This window comes from Callospermophilus lateralis, chromosome 3 (assembly GCF_048772815.1).
Source record: "Callospermophilus lateralis isolate mCalLat2 chromosome 3, mCalLat2.hap1, whole genome shotgun sequence".
Lineage (NCBI taxonomy): Eukaryota > Metazoa > Chordata > Mammalia > Rodentia > Sciuridae > Callospermophilus > Callospermophilus lateralis.
This window is the reverse complement of record NC_135307.1, coordinates 75,127,212-75,145,610: the sequence shown is the minus strand read 5'-3', so window position 1 is coordinate 75,145,610 and position 18,399 is coordinate 75,127,212. Positions and strand designations below refer to the sequence as shown.

Genomic DNA, 18,399 nt, shown 5'->3' with positions numbered 1-18,399 from the left:
CTGATGGTGGCGTCAGCTGCGCGCCGGCCGCGAGGCAAAGAACCGGCTGCTGGGCAGTGAGCGTGGAAAAGAGGGAGCTGAACGCGGAAGTGGTGGCAGCGCCCGGGTAGCCGGCGGGGGCGGTGACCGCGAAGTCCGAGACGGGAACCGGTCGTCGAGGGGAGGGGCACGGGGTTGGCAAGAAGGAAGGCAACCGCCTGGTAGGATCTACGGGAGGTGCGAGGAGTGGCTGGGCCTTCTTTCTCCACTTGAACGTGCGCTGAGAGCCACGGCTATGGTGATGGCGGCAATTACTCGGTCAGCCCCAGTTAAGCTGCGCTTTGGGAGGTGAGTGGGGGAAGGGTGGCCGCTGCCGGGCTTTGCAGCCCGGGTCGTGCTCTTTCCTTCCTGGCTGTCCTCCCATGCGACGGATCCAGCCTCTCCTTGGAACACAGTTAGAGCCAGATCTTTTAATTTGTTCTCTAGAAAAGAATAAAGCGAGACCTTGTCGGTCCTTTAATCTTGGCATATTTCGTACCCTCAGCCTGTCACTTCTGTAGAGATGAAGAATTAATACTTATTTCTTGAGACTCTATCCAGGTATCCCTTTTAAAAAGTATCTTCTGTTTCCCGATTCATATCCCACTAAAGTTCACTGAAGTGTATGTTTAGATCCAAAAGAAGAGTTAAAATTAAACGACCTATTGTTGTAGGCTTCATTTGTTCTTGACCATCAAGTTTATGCTTTTCTTGTCTTCACGTTTCCGTATTGATAGACTGGTCTGTGATGAATATCTTCACAATGACAATCTCTCGTTAGTATTTATCTTTGAGAATTTTTCTGTTTTTTTTTTTTTTGTAGTACCCACCTTTCAATTTCAGTCAGACCAATTTTTTTGACCTCAGTGAGACGTCTTTCCGTTGCAGAGATTTCCCTATTTTCCAATCTATCATTTGTGAAAAGTTGAGAGCGCAGTTGGACAAATTGGTGTTCTTGCCTTGGTGGCATCATAAGAGGGGTTGTTTTTAGTACTAGGGCTCCAAATAGGCTTGCTAGACACGGAGGTTTGTGTATGAATGAAAAGGATGAGTGATTGGCTCAAATACAACTTGGGATTTGTGGGGAAATACCTACTGTTCATTTCCCACAAGAGCAAAGATACCTGAGATGCTGCTCTCTAAGTGAATTAATATTTTTTTAGAGATCATTCATTTTTTAGGTAGACTGATTCATAATTTTTTGTCCAAGTAATTTAATATCATTGGATAGAGTGGGTGGTTCAAGATGAACTCATAATATTCATCTCTATATTGAATAAATCATGAGATTTCAGAGTAGTACTGTTCAGAGCTCAATAAGAAGAATCTGCAAATTGAAACAAGAGTTATAGCTATAAAATGTTTTAAATGGAGTATCTATAAATCTGTCAATTTTTTTGTGCCTTAACAATCAAGCCATTTGATTCACAGATTAAAGAAAATTCTCCTTTGTAGATTTCACATGTATGAATGAGATTCAGCTTTAGGATTGAACAATCCAAGGTTTTAATTTTACTCTTGACACATTGTGTGACCTTGAGTATGGTTCTCTCCTGAATGTCAAATTCCTAGTCTCTGAAATGGAGATGGTACTTAGTAGCACCCAATTAGAGTACATAGGAGATACTAATGGATATATAAAATTCATTATTATTAATGTCTTGTGTTATTAGTGGGATACTTTGGGTGAGTGTGTAGTAGTTTTGTTTAAAGTGGGTTTAAATCATTATCCAGTAAAATGTTTTAAATATTAAAAGATTTGTTCCTGCTTTTGTAGTATGTTTTCATAATTCCATTTGCTTAAGTCAGTGCCTTTAGTGAGTTCATGATTCTGTTGAGAGAAATAGATAACTGAAACAACATATACAAGATGATAGTGCATTTATGAAACCTATGTAAATTAAATACTGTATTAGTAAAATTGTCTGGTAATTTGAGATAATATAGCTGTTTAAAAAGAAACCAATTTAGCTGTGTCACTGATATAGGTGTAAAAATTTTCCAAAGGAATGTGTTCATCCTTATTAACATGCATATCTCATAGGAGTAGGTAACTGAATGAACTAGCTGAAAATTAAGCCAAGGTCGAAAATTCATTTGCCGTGAAGGTTAATTTGCTCTGTTGTCAGGACTTTAGTACCCTTAGGCTTACAGATATTGTTGGTCTCAAGGGCAGTAGGGTGAGAAAACCGATGTATCAGCATTCTACCAATGGTAATATTATCTAAATCTTACAATTTATCCAAGATGATATATTGGTATTGCCTTATGGAAGGAGTTTTAAAAATGCCTTTTCAATAAAATATGTATTCCATGTAAAAATTAGTAATCCTTTGAAAGATAAGACTAGAAGAGAGGATAACCAGAGCTCAGGAGAACAAAGTATTGAAAAAATAACATTGAAGGCAGATTAGAAGTCTGAAAATTTCTATCTCTGAATGTATCCTGAAAATTACTAACCTACTTATTTTGGGTGGTAGATATTATTGCACATGTATAAACTTAGTAAGGTGTAAAATGGTATGATACAGTAAAAGTCACCTTATTCCAAATACCCAATTCTGGCAAAAAAAAAAAAAAAAACCCACAAACAAACAGTATTTAAATCTCATGTTGACATTACTAGATTGATTTTTTACCACTGCAAGACAGATATAATAAATATTTCATAAATGAAAAACTTAAGAGTTGGAAAGATCGTGGTTTATCTAAAATCACACACCTAATAGGGATGATGGTACTTGCCTGTAATTCCAGCATCTAAGGAAGTTGAGGCAGGAAGATTGCAAGTTCAAAGCCAGCCTCAGCAACTTAAAAAAGGCCCTAGCAACTTAAGAGACCCTTTCTCAAAAATAAAACATAAAAAGGGTTGGGGATGTGGCTCAGCCCCTGGGTTCAATGCCCTGTCAGAGCATAGGTCTTTTATCTAATCCAAGGTATTCTACCACAGTCTCTTCAAATAATAGTTATTGCCATAAAACTTAGAATTTAAAAACATCAGGACATAAAAACGAATTTTATTTAAATCTAGAATTCCCTTTTACTAGTTTGTAGGTGAAACTTGTTACTCAACCTTAAATGTAAGTAAGCATATGTAATTGTAAAGTAGTGAAAAGAATAATCTATAATCAGTTTAAAAAAAAAAAAAACTTGCTTGTTATTTCAGTACCACTACTATTAGTACTATTAGTTAGCTTACATGAAACTACAAATTTTGGGTCATTAAAAACTTGTGATTTTCACCCATGTTATTTTTAAGTAATTTAAAAGTGTAAAACTTTTTTAATGGACTATAATATTAGGAGTAATAGAAAAGGCTTTATGACATTTCAGAAATTTTGAATCTCCTAAATTCAGATTTTTAAATACGTTTTTGTTCAGATTTTCTGCCTTATATATAGCCTTTATTTCCTCTCTTTCCTTTTTCCTTGATTTTGGCACTTTTATCATTTAGAAAACTTCTGAGTAATAACATTTTCATTAATCTCAGTATGTTTTTTTCATATGTTTTAATCCTGGCAGTTAAAACATGTCCAGATTTTACAATGAGAAAAGTGAAGCCAAATGAGGCAGAGGTTTTTTTGTTTTTGTTTGTTTGTTTCCCCTCCCTGCTAGGGATTAAACCCAGGGCTTCACATGTTCCAGGCAAATATCTTACCACTAAATATATTCTCAGCGCTAAATGAGATTTTTTTTAAAGGAGGTAACATATCTATGAATGGCAAGGTCTGAGTTTACCTACCATTTTACAATTTAGCAACTCATGCTGTTTCATCTGCACTATGGTGATTTTAAATATGGGATAGTGAATAACTGTAGGTTCTTGATTTTTATGGGTTTTTAATTTTTTAAAATTTCCTTTTTAGACTAAATTGGTCTTATAGAAAGAAAGAGTTCAGGGTAATAGGCCAAAATGTCTGAATTGCTCACTTCCAGGTACTTGAATTATAACCTTTTTTGCACCTTCTCAATTTTTTTCTGAACATTTCTTTCTTTTTTTTTGGTAGATGGAAACAATACCCTTTGTTTTATTTATTTATTTATTTATTTTTATGTGGTGCTGAGGCTTAAACCCAGTGCCTCACACATTAAGCAAGTGCTCTACCACTGAGCTACAACCCCAGCCCTGAACATTGATTTACTACTTATTGAGTATATGTCGTTTTTATAATTAAAAATTACAAATTTTTAAGGGAAAAAAATACATCTTTCCGATTTATTCCATCAAATGTTTTAATAGTACAACTTTTATATTCGGCTTTCTAAGATACTATTGTCCTTCTACTTTTAGAAGTCCATGTACTGCCAGCTCTTAGTTTTCTACTTTCTTCATTCCACATTAACCTTCTTTAACAATAGGTTACTAGACATTTCAACTTATTCTTAGTAAGCTTGGGAAACATACATTCGTTTTAATAATTTCCCCAAAATTTGTTCCACAAAAAATGTTTGTGGAGAGTTAAATATAGGAAACCTTGGCATAAACAGGTTTCTTTACTGAAGTACCTCCTAGAACTTTTTGTTCAGTATGTATTGTAATCTTGCAGAGGAGAAGCATTTTCCAAATGTATTTGAAAGGGGACCTCTTTTTCCCCAGAATATGAATTTTTTTTTAGTGTCAATCATTAATTATTTGTTTGGTTTTTAAAAATATTTTTTTAATTGTAGATGGACACAATACCTTTATTTTATTTGTTTATTTTTATATAGTGCTGGGGATCAAACCCAGTGCCTCACATATGCTAGGCAAGCACTCTGCCACTGAGCCACAACCCTGGCCCTTAATTATTTGTTTTTAATGGGCAAATAATTATATGTAATTATGTGATACAGTGTGACTTTTTAATTTTTATTTTTTTTTTAATTTTATGTTTTTGGTGGTGCTGGGGACTGAACACAGTGGCTCTCTACCACTCAACTACATCCCCAGCTTTTTTTATTTTTTATTTTGAGACAGTGGCTCACTAAGTTGTCCAGACTGGCTTCAAACTTTGTGATCCTCCTCCTGAGCTCAGCCTCTCTAGTAGCTAGAATTCATGTACACCACAGCTCCTGCCTCAATGTGATGTTTTAATCAAAGTATTTTTTAATAGAATGCTTCAGTTAAACTGATTAGCATATCTTTTACCTCACTGATGTAGTTTTTATGGTAACAACATTAAAAATTTTAGCAATTTTGAAATATACATTTTTATTAACTGGTTACCATGCAATGTGAAAAAGCACTAAAACCTACTACTCTGCAGAATATGTATTAGCATCTTTCAGAAATAGTGTTTACTAGAATAGATTTAGAAACACTGTCATAATCAAACTGTAATTGGGAAAGAAAGTAGAAGAGGTAGAAGGCCAGGCACAGTGGTGCATGCCTGTGATCCCAGCAACTCAGGAGGTTGAGACAGAAGGATCCCAAGTTCAAAGTTAGCCTCAGCAACTTGTCAAGACCCTGTCCCTGTCTCAAAGGAAAAAACAAAACATGGGCTGGGGATGTGGCTCAGTGTTTTTTAAGCTCCCCTGGGTTCAATCCCTGGCACTAAAGAAAAGGGGGAAAGAGGTAAGGGAGGGTACAAAGGTACTAAACCAATGATTACTTTTTTTTTTTTTTTTTTTTTTAATTACCATCCAGTAAATCTCTTGAGACCTAGGTATCTCTTTAAAGGGAGATACTTCAAAATATTTATGGGAAAATTAACCTGTATTGCTTTTGTAATGAGAAAATTGTTTTTAAGTTCAAATATTTTTCTCATGTGAACAAACTCATTTTCATATTTTTTTCTGTAAAAAATATTTCAAGGAATTCATCTGTTGTCTGCTATCCAATAAATTCCGCAAATTCTATTTGTGGAGCCTAAATATTTCTCCAGTATCTAATGCAAATATTACAGACTATGATCAGAATGCTTTCAAGGAGTTTTGGGGCACATGATAGCAGGTAAACTTGGAATCATGAATTTAATAGGCAAAGTCCCAGGCTGAAATACTACCCTGAATTTATGAATTCTTTATGTAGTATACTGAATTATTCTTTATAGGATCAAGTTTATTTCAGTTTAGTATTTATGGGAATTCTGATCTTAGGTGTAGATCAGCATTTTAGATATAGATAGTTAAGTGAAAAAAATTAATACATAATGTTGTTATCCAGTATTCTAAAGAATACAGAATAATTTTCCAGAGAAAGTTAAAGAAACTTCTTAATTATTATATTTTAATAGTTTTCTATAGAAATCTTTAACTAAAATCACTTTCCTAGTCTTATTGAGTAGAACTAAATATTATTTAATTTATTAATGAAAGTGCCACAGTGGGCATTGATTTTGTTATCCCTGTCATTGCAGTTGGTGGTAGAACCTGGGACCGAATGGAGAGTGGTGAATCTGGGAATTTGCTTTTTTTTTTTTTTTTTTTTAAAGAATTTATTTTTTACTTTTTTAGTTGTAGATGGACACAATAGCTTTATTTTATTCATTTATTTTTATGTGTTGCTCAGGATCGAACCCAGTACCTCACATTTGCTAGGCAAGCGCTCTACCACTGAGCCACAACTCCTTCCCTGGAACTTGCTTTCTTGACAGAGCATTTATTATATAAACTCTGCTCACTAAGAAATAATGATTTTTTAAAATGTCACAGTTTATTCCCCTGGGCAGTGTAACATATCTCCCTCATAAAGAATTAATTATTGAATGAGGAGCCTCTCCCAAATGATTCTTTTGCCTTTATTAAACAAACAAACAAACAAAAAAACGCTGGGATTACAAATGTGTAATCTCAGCGACTCAGGATACTGAGACCAGAAAATCTCAAATTCAAAGCCAGCCTCAGCAAAAGCAAGGCACAAAGCAACTTGGTGAGACCCTGTCTCTAAATACAAAATAGGACTGGGGATATGGCTCAGTGGTTCAGGTATGAATATGTAACAACTAGTATGAATATGTAACAACAAATCCCCTGAGTTCAATCCCTGGTACCAAGAAAAAGAAAGAAAGAAAAAAAAAGGTCTTTGCAACCACTAACAAAGATCTTTGATTTCAGTGTGCCTACTTACCTGGGTTTAGTTCTCAGCACTGCAAAAAGTGCATAGAGAATTTGTCAGACTCTTTCAAGCTATTATCTTTGATGTCTGTATCACAAATTGGTAGTAAAGCCATCATTTCAAAATATATCATTTTGATCTCCTACTTCGTTTATGCAGAGATTATTAATCTCAAGAATTAATCTCATTTCAATTCAGAATTCTACACTTTTTACATTTGGAGTTTACATGTAGAGGCAAACACCAAAGCACCTCTCTTAAAAATTTTTTGGTCTTTGTAATAAATAAAAATAATTTTATCTTTATGAGAGCAGTATGATTGAATTTTGTATTTTTAAGAATTTTGAATTAGTGAAACTTCTGCAAGAGGTTAGAAAATTTTCTTTCCCCATAGGCAAGTGTAAAGATATAAGAGTTTCATTATTGTTATGACTTTTTGTAACAAAATCAAATAACAAAGAAGGAAATTCTGAGTATCTTTTTTCCTAATAAGATGTCTTCATAGCAAATGTTGGTTTTTTTGTTTGTTTTGGTTGGTTTTGGTACTGAGGATTGAGTCCAGGGGTGCCTTTACCACTGAGTTACATCCTCAGCCCTTTTTATTTTTTATTTTGAAACAGGGCTTTGCTAAGTTGCTGAGGCTATTGAACTTGTGATCCTCCTGCCTCAGCCTCCCAAGTTGCTAGGATTACAGATGTGACCACTGCATCTGGCACATAAATGCAGAAAAGTTACTGCCTCAGTAATTATTAAGAGGTTACCTATAAATAGCACAATTCACAATAACCAAACTATGGAACTGGCTTAGGTGTCCATCAACAAATGAACTGATAAAGAAAATGTGATATATATACACAATGAAGTTTTATTCAGCCATAAAGAAAAATGAAATTATGGCATTTGCAGAAAGATGGATGCGACCAAACACCATCATGTTAAGCAAAATAGGACAAACTCAGAGGGTTATATTTTCTCTCCTATGCAGAAGCTGGAGAGGAAAAAGAAAAACAATGGTGGGGCTTAATCTCCTAAAAATCAAAGGGAAATCAATAGAAAAAAAAAAAGGACCAAGGGTTGAGAAGGAGGGAGGGAGGGGGGAAATGCTGAAGAGTGATATTGACTAAGTTATATTGTTACATTGAGTACTAGTATGAATATGTAACAACAAATCCCATCAATATGTACAACTATAATGTACCACTAAAAAGTATGGGGGAAAAAAATAAAAATGAAGTGCTTTGCTCAGCTCCTGGTGCTGCTGATATTCTGTATCCGAGGTGAGTCCAGAGGAAGATGAGAAAGGAGAATAGGGAGGGAAGTGAGCTCTGGGGCTCCACATCTGCCACCTGTATGTTTGGTTCGCATGTGATAAGTGCAGGTCTTGGTCTCTAAAATGAAGCAGATGAGGTTGAGCTCTGTGAAAGTGACAAAGATTCCAGAAATTATTGCTTGCTAATGCAGAGTTCATTTTTAATATTGAAAATTTTTGAAATATAAATTGAAAACATACCCTGAAGTAATCTGTCACAGAAAAACTATGAAGAGTTTACTTATATTATGACATTACTGATGAAATGCATGGATGTTTTCAAAATATACCTATTTGCTAAATACTTCTGAGAATCTTAGTAAAGGTCATAAAATTTGGAGCACTTGTCATTTTGTGGAAGAAAAATGCTTAACTCCTCTTAAAAGCTCAACAAGTTATGTAAGTACTTTGCCTTGAATTAACTAGCAAGTTTTGTGTGTAGTAAGATTTCTATGGTTATATCTTAATAAAGTATTGTAAAGTTTCTTTTTAAAATAATACAGTCCTAGGCTGGGGCTGAGGCTCAGTGGTAGCACACTTGCCTGGCATGTGTGAGGCACTGGGTTCAATTCACAGCACCACATATAAATGAATAATATAAAGGTCTATCAGCAACTAAAAAAAATTAAATAATAATACAGTCCACAAATCCAATCTAGCATCATGTGCAGCAGTTGCAGTACTCTGATAGTGAGTAAAGTAAGGAGGACTGCCTTAACTTGTCAGCCCTTGGGACTCCCACTCTTCCCTCTAGAGCAGCATACCATCAGATAAGTGAACATATGACAATGAGGGATGGTAACATCGTCAGCCATATATTCAATTTAATCTTTTTTTTTTTTTTTTTACTTTTTAGACAAATATAATTAGAAATTAAATTTTCTTCCTACTTTGAAAACTATAATAATTCAGTGACATTCTGGACTGTGGTGTCTCACGACTAAACAGTCAAGGTCACTCCAGGTGAACTGGACTGCACGAAATAATCACACAAGAAACAGAGATACCTTTTTCTTTGGGTCCTCTGATGGCTTCTCTGATCTTAGGGGTCCATGGAAAGAGAGAGAACACGTGCTGAACCCTTTTATTGGGGAGAAGCCATTCAAATGAGGCAAGAGGTCAGGTTTGGGGGCGGGGTGAGTTTAACTTCATGATGTCTGCTGTCTGCAGATTGACTGACATCTGGGAAGGCCACACCCAAAGGCAGAGCAAGAGAAGGAGACACACAAAGGGAGTTTCCATGGAACATTCTATCCCAAATAGGGCAAAGCAGTAAGATTACAAAAGAATAGATGAGTGTAGCTCAACCACAGGGGTATGCCTATTCAGAAGACTGGCCTTGCTATCTGAGTGGGGAAAAAACTTGAGTCAGGAATCATGGCACTATCGCACCAGACTACAGTGATCTTACAGTTCCCTGTGGTGCATCAGGACTGGAAGGCATGGTAACTCAATGTAGCTCCCCACACTGGACCATATATAAGATAAGGGAGAACAACATTTTACAAAAGTGATTTTGAGCATGAACTCATACTTTTCTAGCAAAATAATAGCTAGGAAAATTTTATGTGAAACTCTAATAATTTTTTTTTAGTACTCAGGATCAAACTCAGAGGCCTCACTTTTTTTTTCCTCAGTTTTTTTCCCCTTGTCTCCATGTTTGTTGCATTTATTTTATCTGCATTGCTTTACAAAGTGATAACAAACCAAAGGAATATGTCTTAATACTGAAGGCTGTCAATCTTGACAATTTTCAAAGTAGGGCCAGCCCATTATTAATGGTCCTAGTTCAGAGCACTTGACAATCCGATTTAGAATTATATTGTTAATTTATAAATAAAAATATTTATAGATTTATAACATACACAAGATCATGCAACATAGTTGCCATCATTTATTCTATTTCTACTACCAAGATAGATGAGTTATTGTTATGAGTTTTGAATCATCAAAGTCACTTTAAACATAATAACCAACAATGCCTAACTCAAGTCCTGTGAAACTTATTAAAGGTTTATCCTTTGTGATCTGAACAGATTTTTATACACTTTAAGTGAAGTTTCTTTTTAAAGGGAATATTTTAAATACTTGTGGCATAGCAAAATTTAATCTGTTTTTCTCTATTTTCAAGTTACATTTTCATTTTCAACCAAGTATCTGTACATGAAAAGCTAGGCAGAATATGTAACCTGAGACAGACAGATGCTGCTAGAGATTTTTAAAATTTGTTCTTTTTATATATACATGATAGAAGAGTGTATTTTGACATGTTATACATACATGGAGTATAACTTATTTTAATTAAGATCTCATTCTTGTGGTTGTACAAGATGTAGAATTATACTGGTCATGTATTAGGGGCCTCACTTTCAAGGCTATAATTCTGAGATGAATACAAAACAGAAGAAAATTTTCACTCTGAAGTGTGTGAAAATGTTTGGAAAACTCGGCCTAAAACAATGGTATTTTTCACTTTCTTTTATGGACATCTGCAGCATTAGCACAGGTAAGAAGTTCACCTAAAACCCATAGATAGTCCATCAATTGGTACCTATTACTTAAAATTTGGTAAGCCTTAACAAAGTAAACCTATTTTGTTAGCACATAAGCTTGTATAGAGAAAGTCTGGAGATTAGTTTTCTGGGGGTAAATGACAAATTTTCCCATAGCTTTGTGGTCTATTGAATTTCAGCTGTTATCTGGCATGTTGGTCTTTCACTTTAAAACACTGGGTTTTCTTCTCAAAATTAAACTTATAAAAATTTTTTTATAATTAAGTATTGGAATAGAGATATTCTGTGATTTCTTCATTATGAACTTTCTGTAAAACTTAGTTACTTTAACAAAACAATATCTGTTTTATAAATACATGAAAGTATTTTTTTAAGTATTTATTTTTTAATTGTATTTGGACACAATACCTTTATTTATTTTTATGTGGTGCTGAGGATCGAACCAAGAGCCCACACATGCTAGGTGAGTGCTCTACCACTGAGCCACAACCCCAGCCCCAAAAAAGTATATTTTAACATTTATTTAACTTAATGCATTTCCATGGTTAAGTTGATTACTTTATGTAAATTTTGTCCCCAATAGCCCAGTGAAATAGCATCCATTTTGCAGTTGAATGCATTGAGGTGTCTATCTAGATCATACACATAGTACAAAACAGGATTGGACTCAAACCATGTTTCTAATACCTGCCATCTCTGTGCTATGAAACTACATTCTTGCCATATATGTATATAAAGATACTGAAAATGTTAAAACAGATACTGCCAGTTGATGAGATTATGATAGTTGTCACTTGGTTCTACTTTCAAATATTTTAACTCTTTGATTTTTTTACCTTCATCTTCCTAAATAGTATATTTATGCTTTTTTGTGATTCAGCAATTTTTACACATTGTGTTGAATTCCTCTTTTTGGTGAATAGGAATTTACTTCTATCCTCTCTCTCTTTGCATCTTCACATTAGTTATATCACAATTTTGATGAATATTTAAATAACATTCACTGCTGAGCAGGTGGTTTTTATGTTTCTTTTTTTCCCCCCTTATTGGTGATGCTGGATATCTAATCCAGAGCTTTACACTTGCTTGCCAAGCCCTCTACCACAGAGCTATACCTGCAGCTCCTATTTTCTTGGATAACTTTCTTATTTTTCTGTAACGATTTGTTACGTAGTCCTTTTTCCATTTGCTTTCGCACTCTCAATTTTTTAAGTCAATCTATTTTCTCCTCAAGATCCTTCACCTTGGAGCTTTTGTCCTTGTGTGGTTATTTTGGGCTGATTACCCTCCAGCAGCTCTAAACCCTCCCCTACACACCCCCTCTCAAGAGATTCCCTTCTTGCTCCCCAGAACTCACATTTCTTCTTCCCTATCACACATCTTCCTTGGGTTAGAGTGTACAGGAAGAATATATTATCTAATATGGGTTAAAATTTGCATGTCTGACAATTTATTTTAACCTCATATTTTACTGATAGATAGACTGGTTATCTCTTCAAGGTAGGAAACTAATTTCTAGCTTCCAGTGTTGTTGAGAAACCAAATACCATTTTATTTGTAGTCCTTTGATTATAACTCTTTCCTTCTCAGGAAGTCTTCAGCACACGTTCAGTGTTCCCTAGGATGAGAATTATTTCCCAATTTAGATTTTGGAATATTTGCATATGCATAATGAAATATCTTTGGGATGGGGTTTAAGTCTAAACATATAAACTTTATACATATAACTTGAAGGTAATTTTACACAGTATTTTTATGGGGCCTGTATTTTGACTGTGATGTAATCATGTGAAGTCAGGTGTGGAATTTTCTACTTGTGGCATCATGTTTATGCTCAAAAAGTTTCCGATTTTGGAGCATTTCAGATTTTCATATTAGGGCTACTCAGTCTGTGTACTTAGATGCTCAGTAGGCTCTTTCATTGTGGAAGCTCATGTCCTTTAGGTATGAGGTTTTTTTTTTGGGGGGGGTGATCTTCTAGATCTTAATTGGCTTAATATAATCTAGAATTGAGCAGCAACCATAGTGTTCAGTATGTTCACTAGGAAAATTGCCAGTATTGTTTCTTTGGTAATTTCACCTCTCCATTTTATTATTGTTTTCTCTGAAATACCTATATTGAGCCTCTAATTTTTTTCCTGCCTATTTAACCATTATTTTTTCTATTTCTTCAACTTATCCTCCAAATTTTTCTCAGCAGTCATTTTTAATTTCCAGATTGTCCTCACCTCCTTCTTATGTGTTATTCATAATTGTAGTAACTTCTCTTAACTTGGAAGAAACCAATATTTATTTTTTTTGTTTGTTTATTTATTTTTGTGGTGCTGTGGATGGAACACGGGTCTCCCTCCTGCAAAGTGCCACTTCACCACTGAGGCTCAGAAATCTATTTTTATTGTCTAATCCTTCCACAGTTTAGTGTTTTTTCAAACTTTATGTTTTGGTCTGTCATTTATATTAGAAGTTTTCCTAAAAACTGATCATCTGTGAGTAGAGCACAACTGTGCTTCCTGGATTTTGTGTGTGTGTGTGTGTGTAGGTGTAGGCGGGGCCGGGTAGAGGTGAGCTTCAGGGCATGCTTGTGTGGCCTTCTGGCTTTTTATTAGTGGTTTCCCAGCTCTCAGCATCTATGTCTTCTCTCTTTGACCACTTTATTTCCTAGCAAAGTATGTTCTCCTGGGCTGGGATTGTAGCTCAGTAGTTGAGTGCTTGCCCAGCACAGGTGAGGCCCTGGGTTCAATCCTTAGCGCCACATAAAACAAATAACTAAAGGTTAGATTCTTAAAAAATAGAAAAGAAAAGAAAAAAGTATGTTCTCCTGTTCTAGTAGGGAAGTGTAAGCTTGCCCACCAGAGTTCTGGGAGCTACGTGGAAGAAGGGACTAAAAAACTTTTGATTTAGTCCTTCTATTTTTAGTCCCCAGCCTCCCCTCTGCACTTTCCTATGTCTGGTATCCAAAGTCCTGAACCTCTGGTTTAGTTTGTCAAATAATAAATGTCTCTAAGTATGGGAGTAAAAACCTAAGAAATCTAACAGTTCTTAGACAAATTTTCAACATACCTTTCCATTTTCCTTCCTTTTCTTTGCCCACACTTTCTGTAGCTCTTCGTGCCTAAAGGTCCTGAACTTTGCCTGCTCTGTTGGCTTCCTTTTTATCCATGTCACCTCTACACCCAGCTCTCTGCCACTGAGTCAGTTATTGCTCCTCTGTTTTCTCAGGTTTTAGATTCTGATAGTTTGTTGGAGATGAGGTTTGTGGACTTTTTTCCTTTGGCAACCAGAGCCTCGAACTTGCTAAGTGAGGGTTCTACCGCCAAGCTACACCTCTGGCCCTAGGTTTGTGATTTTACTTTTTATTTTCTCTTATTGTTTTGGGCTGACTTCTGAGGAAAGAATATTTCACTCAGCCATTTTCAAACTTTACAATTATTTTTTGTATAATTGGGGAAAAAACAAAAAACTATTTTCATTTTGAGGGGAAATCCAATTTCCTACTCATTAGGAAATTTCTAAGGAAGCATTAAAATCAAGATTTCATAAGGAGGGGCTGGGGATGTGGCTCAAGTGGTAGTGCGCTCGCCTGGCATGCGTGCGGCCCGGGTTCGATCCTCAGCACCACATACAAACAAAGATGTTGTGTCCGCCAAGAACTGAAAATAAATATTTAAAAAAAAAAAAAAGATTTTATAAGGAGACTTTGGTGAATTTTGAAGACAATGAAGAATTAAGAGAGAAATACTGAAGCAGGACCCTGGTAAAGGTGTGAATATTATCAAGAATAGAGGATATAAAAAAAGAATTGTCATAATTAAGAGGCAGCAAGGAGGCAAGATTAAGAAATTCACCCAGTCTAGTAAAGTTGGTCATACAGATAATAAACTGCTATTCTGATACAAACCTTAGTGAATTTTCATATTCTATAGCTAGCTTTGTTGCTTCTGCTTATTGTTTGTTCAGTGGAATTTAGTCAATAAGCAAAGTTATTGTTGAATATAATTTTGGCTCTGCTAAGTGATGGTGTATCTTTGAAAATTAGATTAGAAACATTTTTCCCTAAGGATTTTAAATTATTACGTATCAGTGGGCGCATTATATAAAAATAATAAGTCTAATCACCAAAAGAGGAATACTCTATTTGGAAAGTCTGTATCATTTATTCACACTTTTAAGCACTTATAAATTATTTTGTTTGCCAGTATGCACAATCATATAACATGATTGTTTCAAAATTTACTTCAAAAGTGGATTCAAGGGCTGGGGACGTAGCTCAGTTGGTAGAATGCTTGCCTCCCCTGCACAGGGCCCTGGGTTTAATCCCTAGGGCCATTAAAAAAAAAAAAAGAATTCAAGTGCCTGAGAGTTACTTGACTTGGAATTTTTAATGTTCTTGCATTGTCAGAAACTTAATCATAATCAGAATGTTGTGTAACTGTTTTTCCCAGTCTCAAAATTCATCTGCAATATATTTGGGAATATAGAACTTTTTCCCTTAGTTTCTGACTTAAAATCTTATTTCATTGAAAAATACTTTAATTCTACTTATGACCAATCATTGCCATGAGTCTTTGTGAAACTCAGTATTTTACAATGTAAATTCTATCCTGTCTACCCAACTTCATAGGAGAGGTAATATCCTATAGAAATCTACTTGTTTTCAAGAAATGTTCAAGAGGGCTGGGGATGTGGCTCAAGTGGTAGCGCGCTCGCCTGGCATGCCTGCGGTCCAGGTTCAATCCTCAGCCCCACATACAAACAAAGATGTTGTGTCCGCCAACGCCAAAAACGAAGAAACAAATATTAAAAATAAAATTCTCTCTCTCTCTCTTTAAAAAAAAAGTTCAAGAATAAAAGTCTAATTCCATATTTCTAGAAAGCTGCATAAATTAGTAGTAAAGTTGAAATGTGTTGAAACTACATTCCTACTGCTTGGTGGTAATTATTTATTTAATACTTTCTTAACTTTGCAGCTTAAAATTGTTCATATTTTAATCAGTAGGAACAGAAACAAGAAGAAGGAAGTGAAGGAACAGTATAGGGTAGACAGCATATAAGACTTGTAATTCTTACAGTTCACTGGTCTATGGCTGGGGATGTGGCTCAGTGGTAGAGTGTCTGCCTAGCATGCATGAGACCCTGGGTTCGATCCCTAGCACCACAAAAACAAACAAACAAAAAAGAATTCACTGATCTGTTGTGAAATTTTAAAATAAAATGAAAAGAGAGAGGCAGGAAATACACATCAAGACTAGAAATTATTCAGATTTAAGCCTATGTTATACCTGAGAGAACAGATATGGCTTTTTCTGATACACATTGGAAATGAGCTATGGAACAGAACCTCAGACTCTTGGCTGTGGAACTCCAAGATTACATTTAGTGGGAACAAAACACTTGGGATTGCTTTCAACATAGCCAGTACTCATCTTTTTCATGTACTAATTATGTTTTCATCTGTGTCTAATTGGGGCTTTATATTATAAATAAAAGGTGGATAATACATTGCTAATGACTTTTTTTTTCCCCTCTTTAGATATATCCGGAAAGTGCTCAGAAGAAACATCCTGTCAGAAAAACTGAAAAAGCAGTACTTATAACACTGGAATCTGTGGATAAATTTGTTAAAATGGCAGAAAGTAGTGAAAATAATAGTAAAAATATAGATGTAAGACCCAAAACTAGTCGAAGTAGAAGTGCTGACAGAAAGGATGGTTATGTGTGGAGTGGAAAGAAGTTGTCTTGGTCCAAAAAGAGTGAGAGTTGTTCAGATGCTGAAACAGTGGATACTATAGAGAAAACTGAAGTTCCTTTAAGGAGTCAAGAAAGAAATCACAGCTGTTCATCCATTGAGTTGGACTTAGATCATTCCTGTGGTCATAGATTTTTAGGCCGATCTCTTAAACAAAAATTGCAAGATGCTGTGGGGCAGTGTTTTCCAATAAAGAATTGTAGTAGTCGGCACTCTTCCGGGCTTCCATCTAAAAGAAAAATTCATATCAGTGAACTAATGTTAGATAAGTGTCCTTTCCCACCTCGATCAGATTTAGCCTTCAGATGGCATTTTATTAAACGACACACTGCTCCTATAAGTCCCAAATCAGATGAATGGGTAAGCACAGACTTGTCTCAGAGTGAATTGAGGGATGGTCAGCTAAAACAAAGAAACATGGAAGATGTAAACTGTTTCTCTCATACCAATGTTCAACCTTGTGTCATAACTACCAACAATGCTTCATGTAGAGGTGGTCCCATGACTGGCTCTATGATGAACCTAGGTCCAAATAACAGTATAGAAGATAGTGATATGGATTCAGATGATGAAATTATAACACTTTGCACAAGTTCCAGAAAAAGAAACAAACCCAAATGGGAAATGGATGATGATATCCTACAGTTGGAAACACCTCCTAAGTACCACACCCAGATTGATTATGTTCACTGCCTTGTACCAGACCTCCTTCAGATCAATAACAATCCATGTTACTGGGGAGTTATGGATAAATATGCAGCTGAAGCTCTACTAGAAGGAAAACCAGAAGGTACCTTTTTACTTCGAGACTCAGCACAGGAAGACTATTTATTCTCTGTTAGTTTTAGACGCTATAGTCGTTCTCTCCATGCTAGAATTGAACAATGGAATCACAACTTTAGCTTTGATGCACATGATCCTTGTGTCTTCCATTCTCCTGATATTACTGGGCTCCTGGAACATTATAAGGACCCAAGCGCCTGTATGTTCTTTGAACCACTTTTATCCACTCCTTTAATTCGGACTTTCCCCTTTTCCCTGCAGCATATTTGCAGAACAGTTATTTGTAATTGTACAACTTACGATGGTATTGATGCCCTTCCAATTCCTCCTTCTATGAAATTATATTTGAAGGAGTATCATTATAAATCAAAAGTTAGAGTACTCAGGATTGATGCGCCAGAACAACAATGCTAGGAAAAGGGTAGTAACATGGGAATAATTGCATATGTATTTTCATTTAACATTTTATTTTTCTTGTTATTCCTCTTTGAATTTTTCTACAAAGGCAGTTGGAATCAAAAATAAGCCTCTGCTGGATCTGTTTATTTTTCTTATGCTACACTAATTGTTGGATGTTAACATATATTTTTAACCATGTATGTTCAGTTTGGGTTTTTATTGTGTAAATTGTATACTTAAAATTTTCTTTCCTTAACTTATAGATGGTCCAGGCATATTTGAAATTTGGTAGGCTTTACAAATACATTTGGATATTCTGTATTTTTCTTTAATAATAAACTTATGTTCTTTTCTACATGTAAAATATTTTTAACCTATGCTGTCAGTGTTCCTATACATAAAATATAGTTTCCTCATCCCCTTTTTGTTGAGCTTTAAAATTCTTCAGTAAAGATGAGTGCTACGATTCATCCATACTAGTGTAATTGACTTTTATAATTTACTATAGGAATGTTACAGGTAACAAAATGGCTTAAAGTCAAACTTTCTGTGTTTTTAATTTAAATATTAACTGTAAAACAGGATTAATCCAAAT

The 18,399-nt window shown here is 35.2% G+C and overlaps 1 protein-coding gene and 1 non-coding gene across 2 annotated transcripts; both read left to right on the top strand.

Moving 5' to 3' along the window:
* The first annotated feature begins 3 nt into the window (after positions 1-3).
* Positions 4-18,274, top strand: Socs4 (suppressor of cytokine signaling 4). The gene is made up of 2 exons (XM_076850472.1): positions 4-327; positions 16,407-18,274. Exon 2 carries the CDS (start codon positions 16,500-16,502, stop codon positions 17,817-17,819), a length of 1,320 nt encoding a protein of 439 aa, XP_076706587.1. The 5' UTR covers positions 4-327; positions 16,407-16,499; the 3' UTR covers positions 17,820-18,274.
* Trnaa-agc (transfer RNA alanine (anticodon AGC)) lies at positions 15,962-16,034 on the top strand. The gene has a single exon. It is a non-coding gene; the product is annotated as a tRNA-Ala (tRNA).
* Positions 18,275-18,399: the final 125 nt, after the last annotated feature.

Bases quoted from the DNA above. Each gene is read 5' to 3' on its own strand.
- Socs4 (XM_076850472.1), top strand. From the start codon at position 16,500: ATGGCAGAAAGTAGTGAAAATAATAGTAAAAATATAGATGTAAGACCC.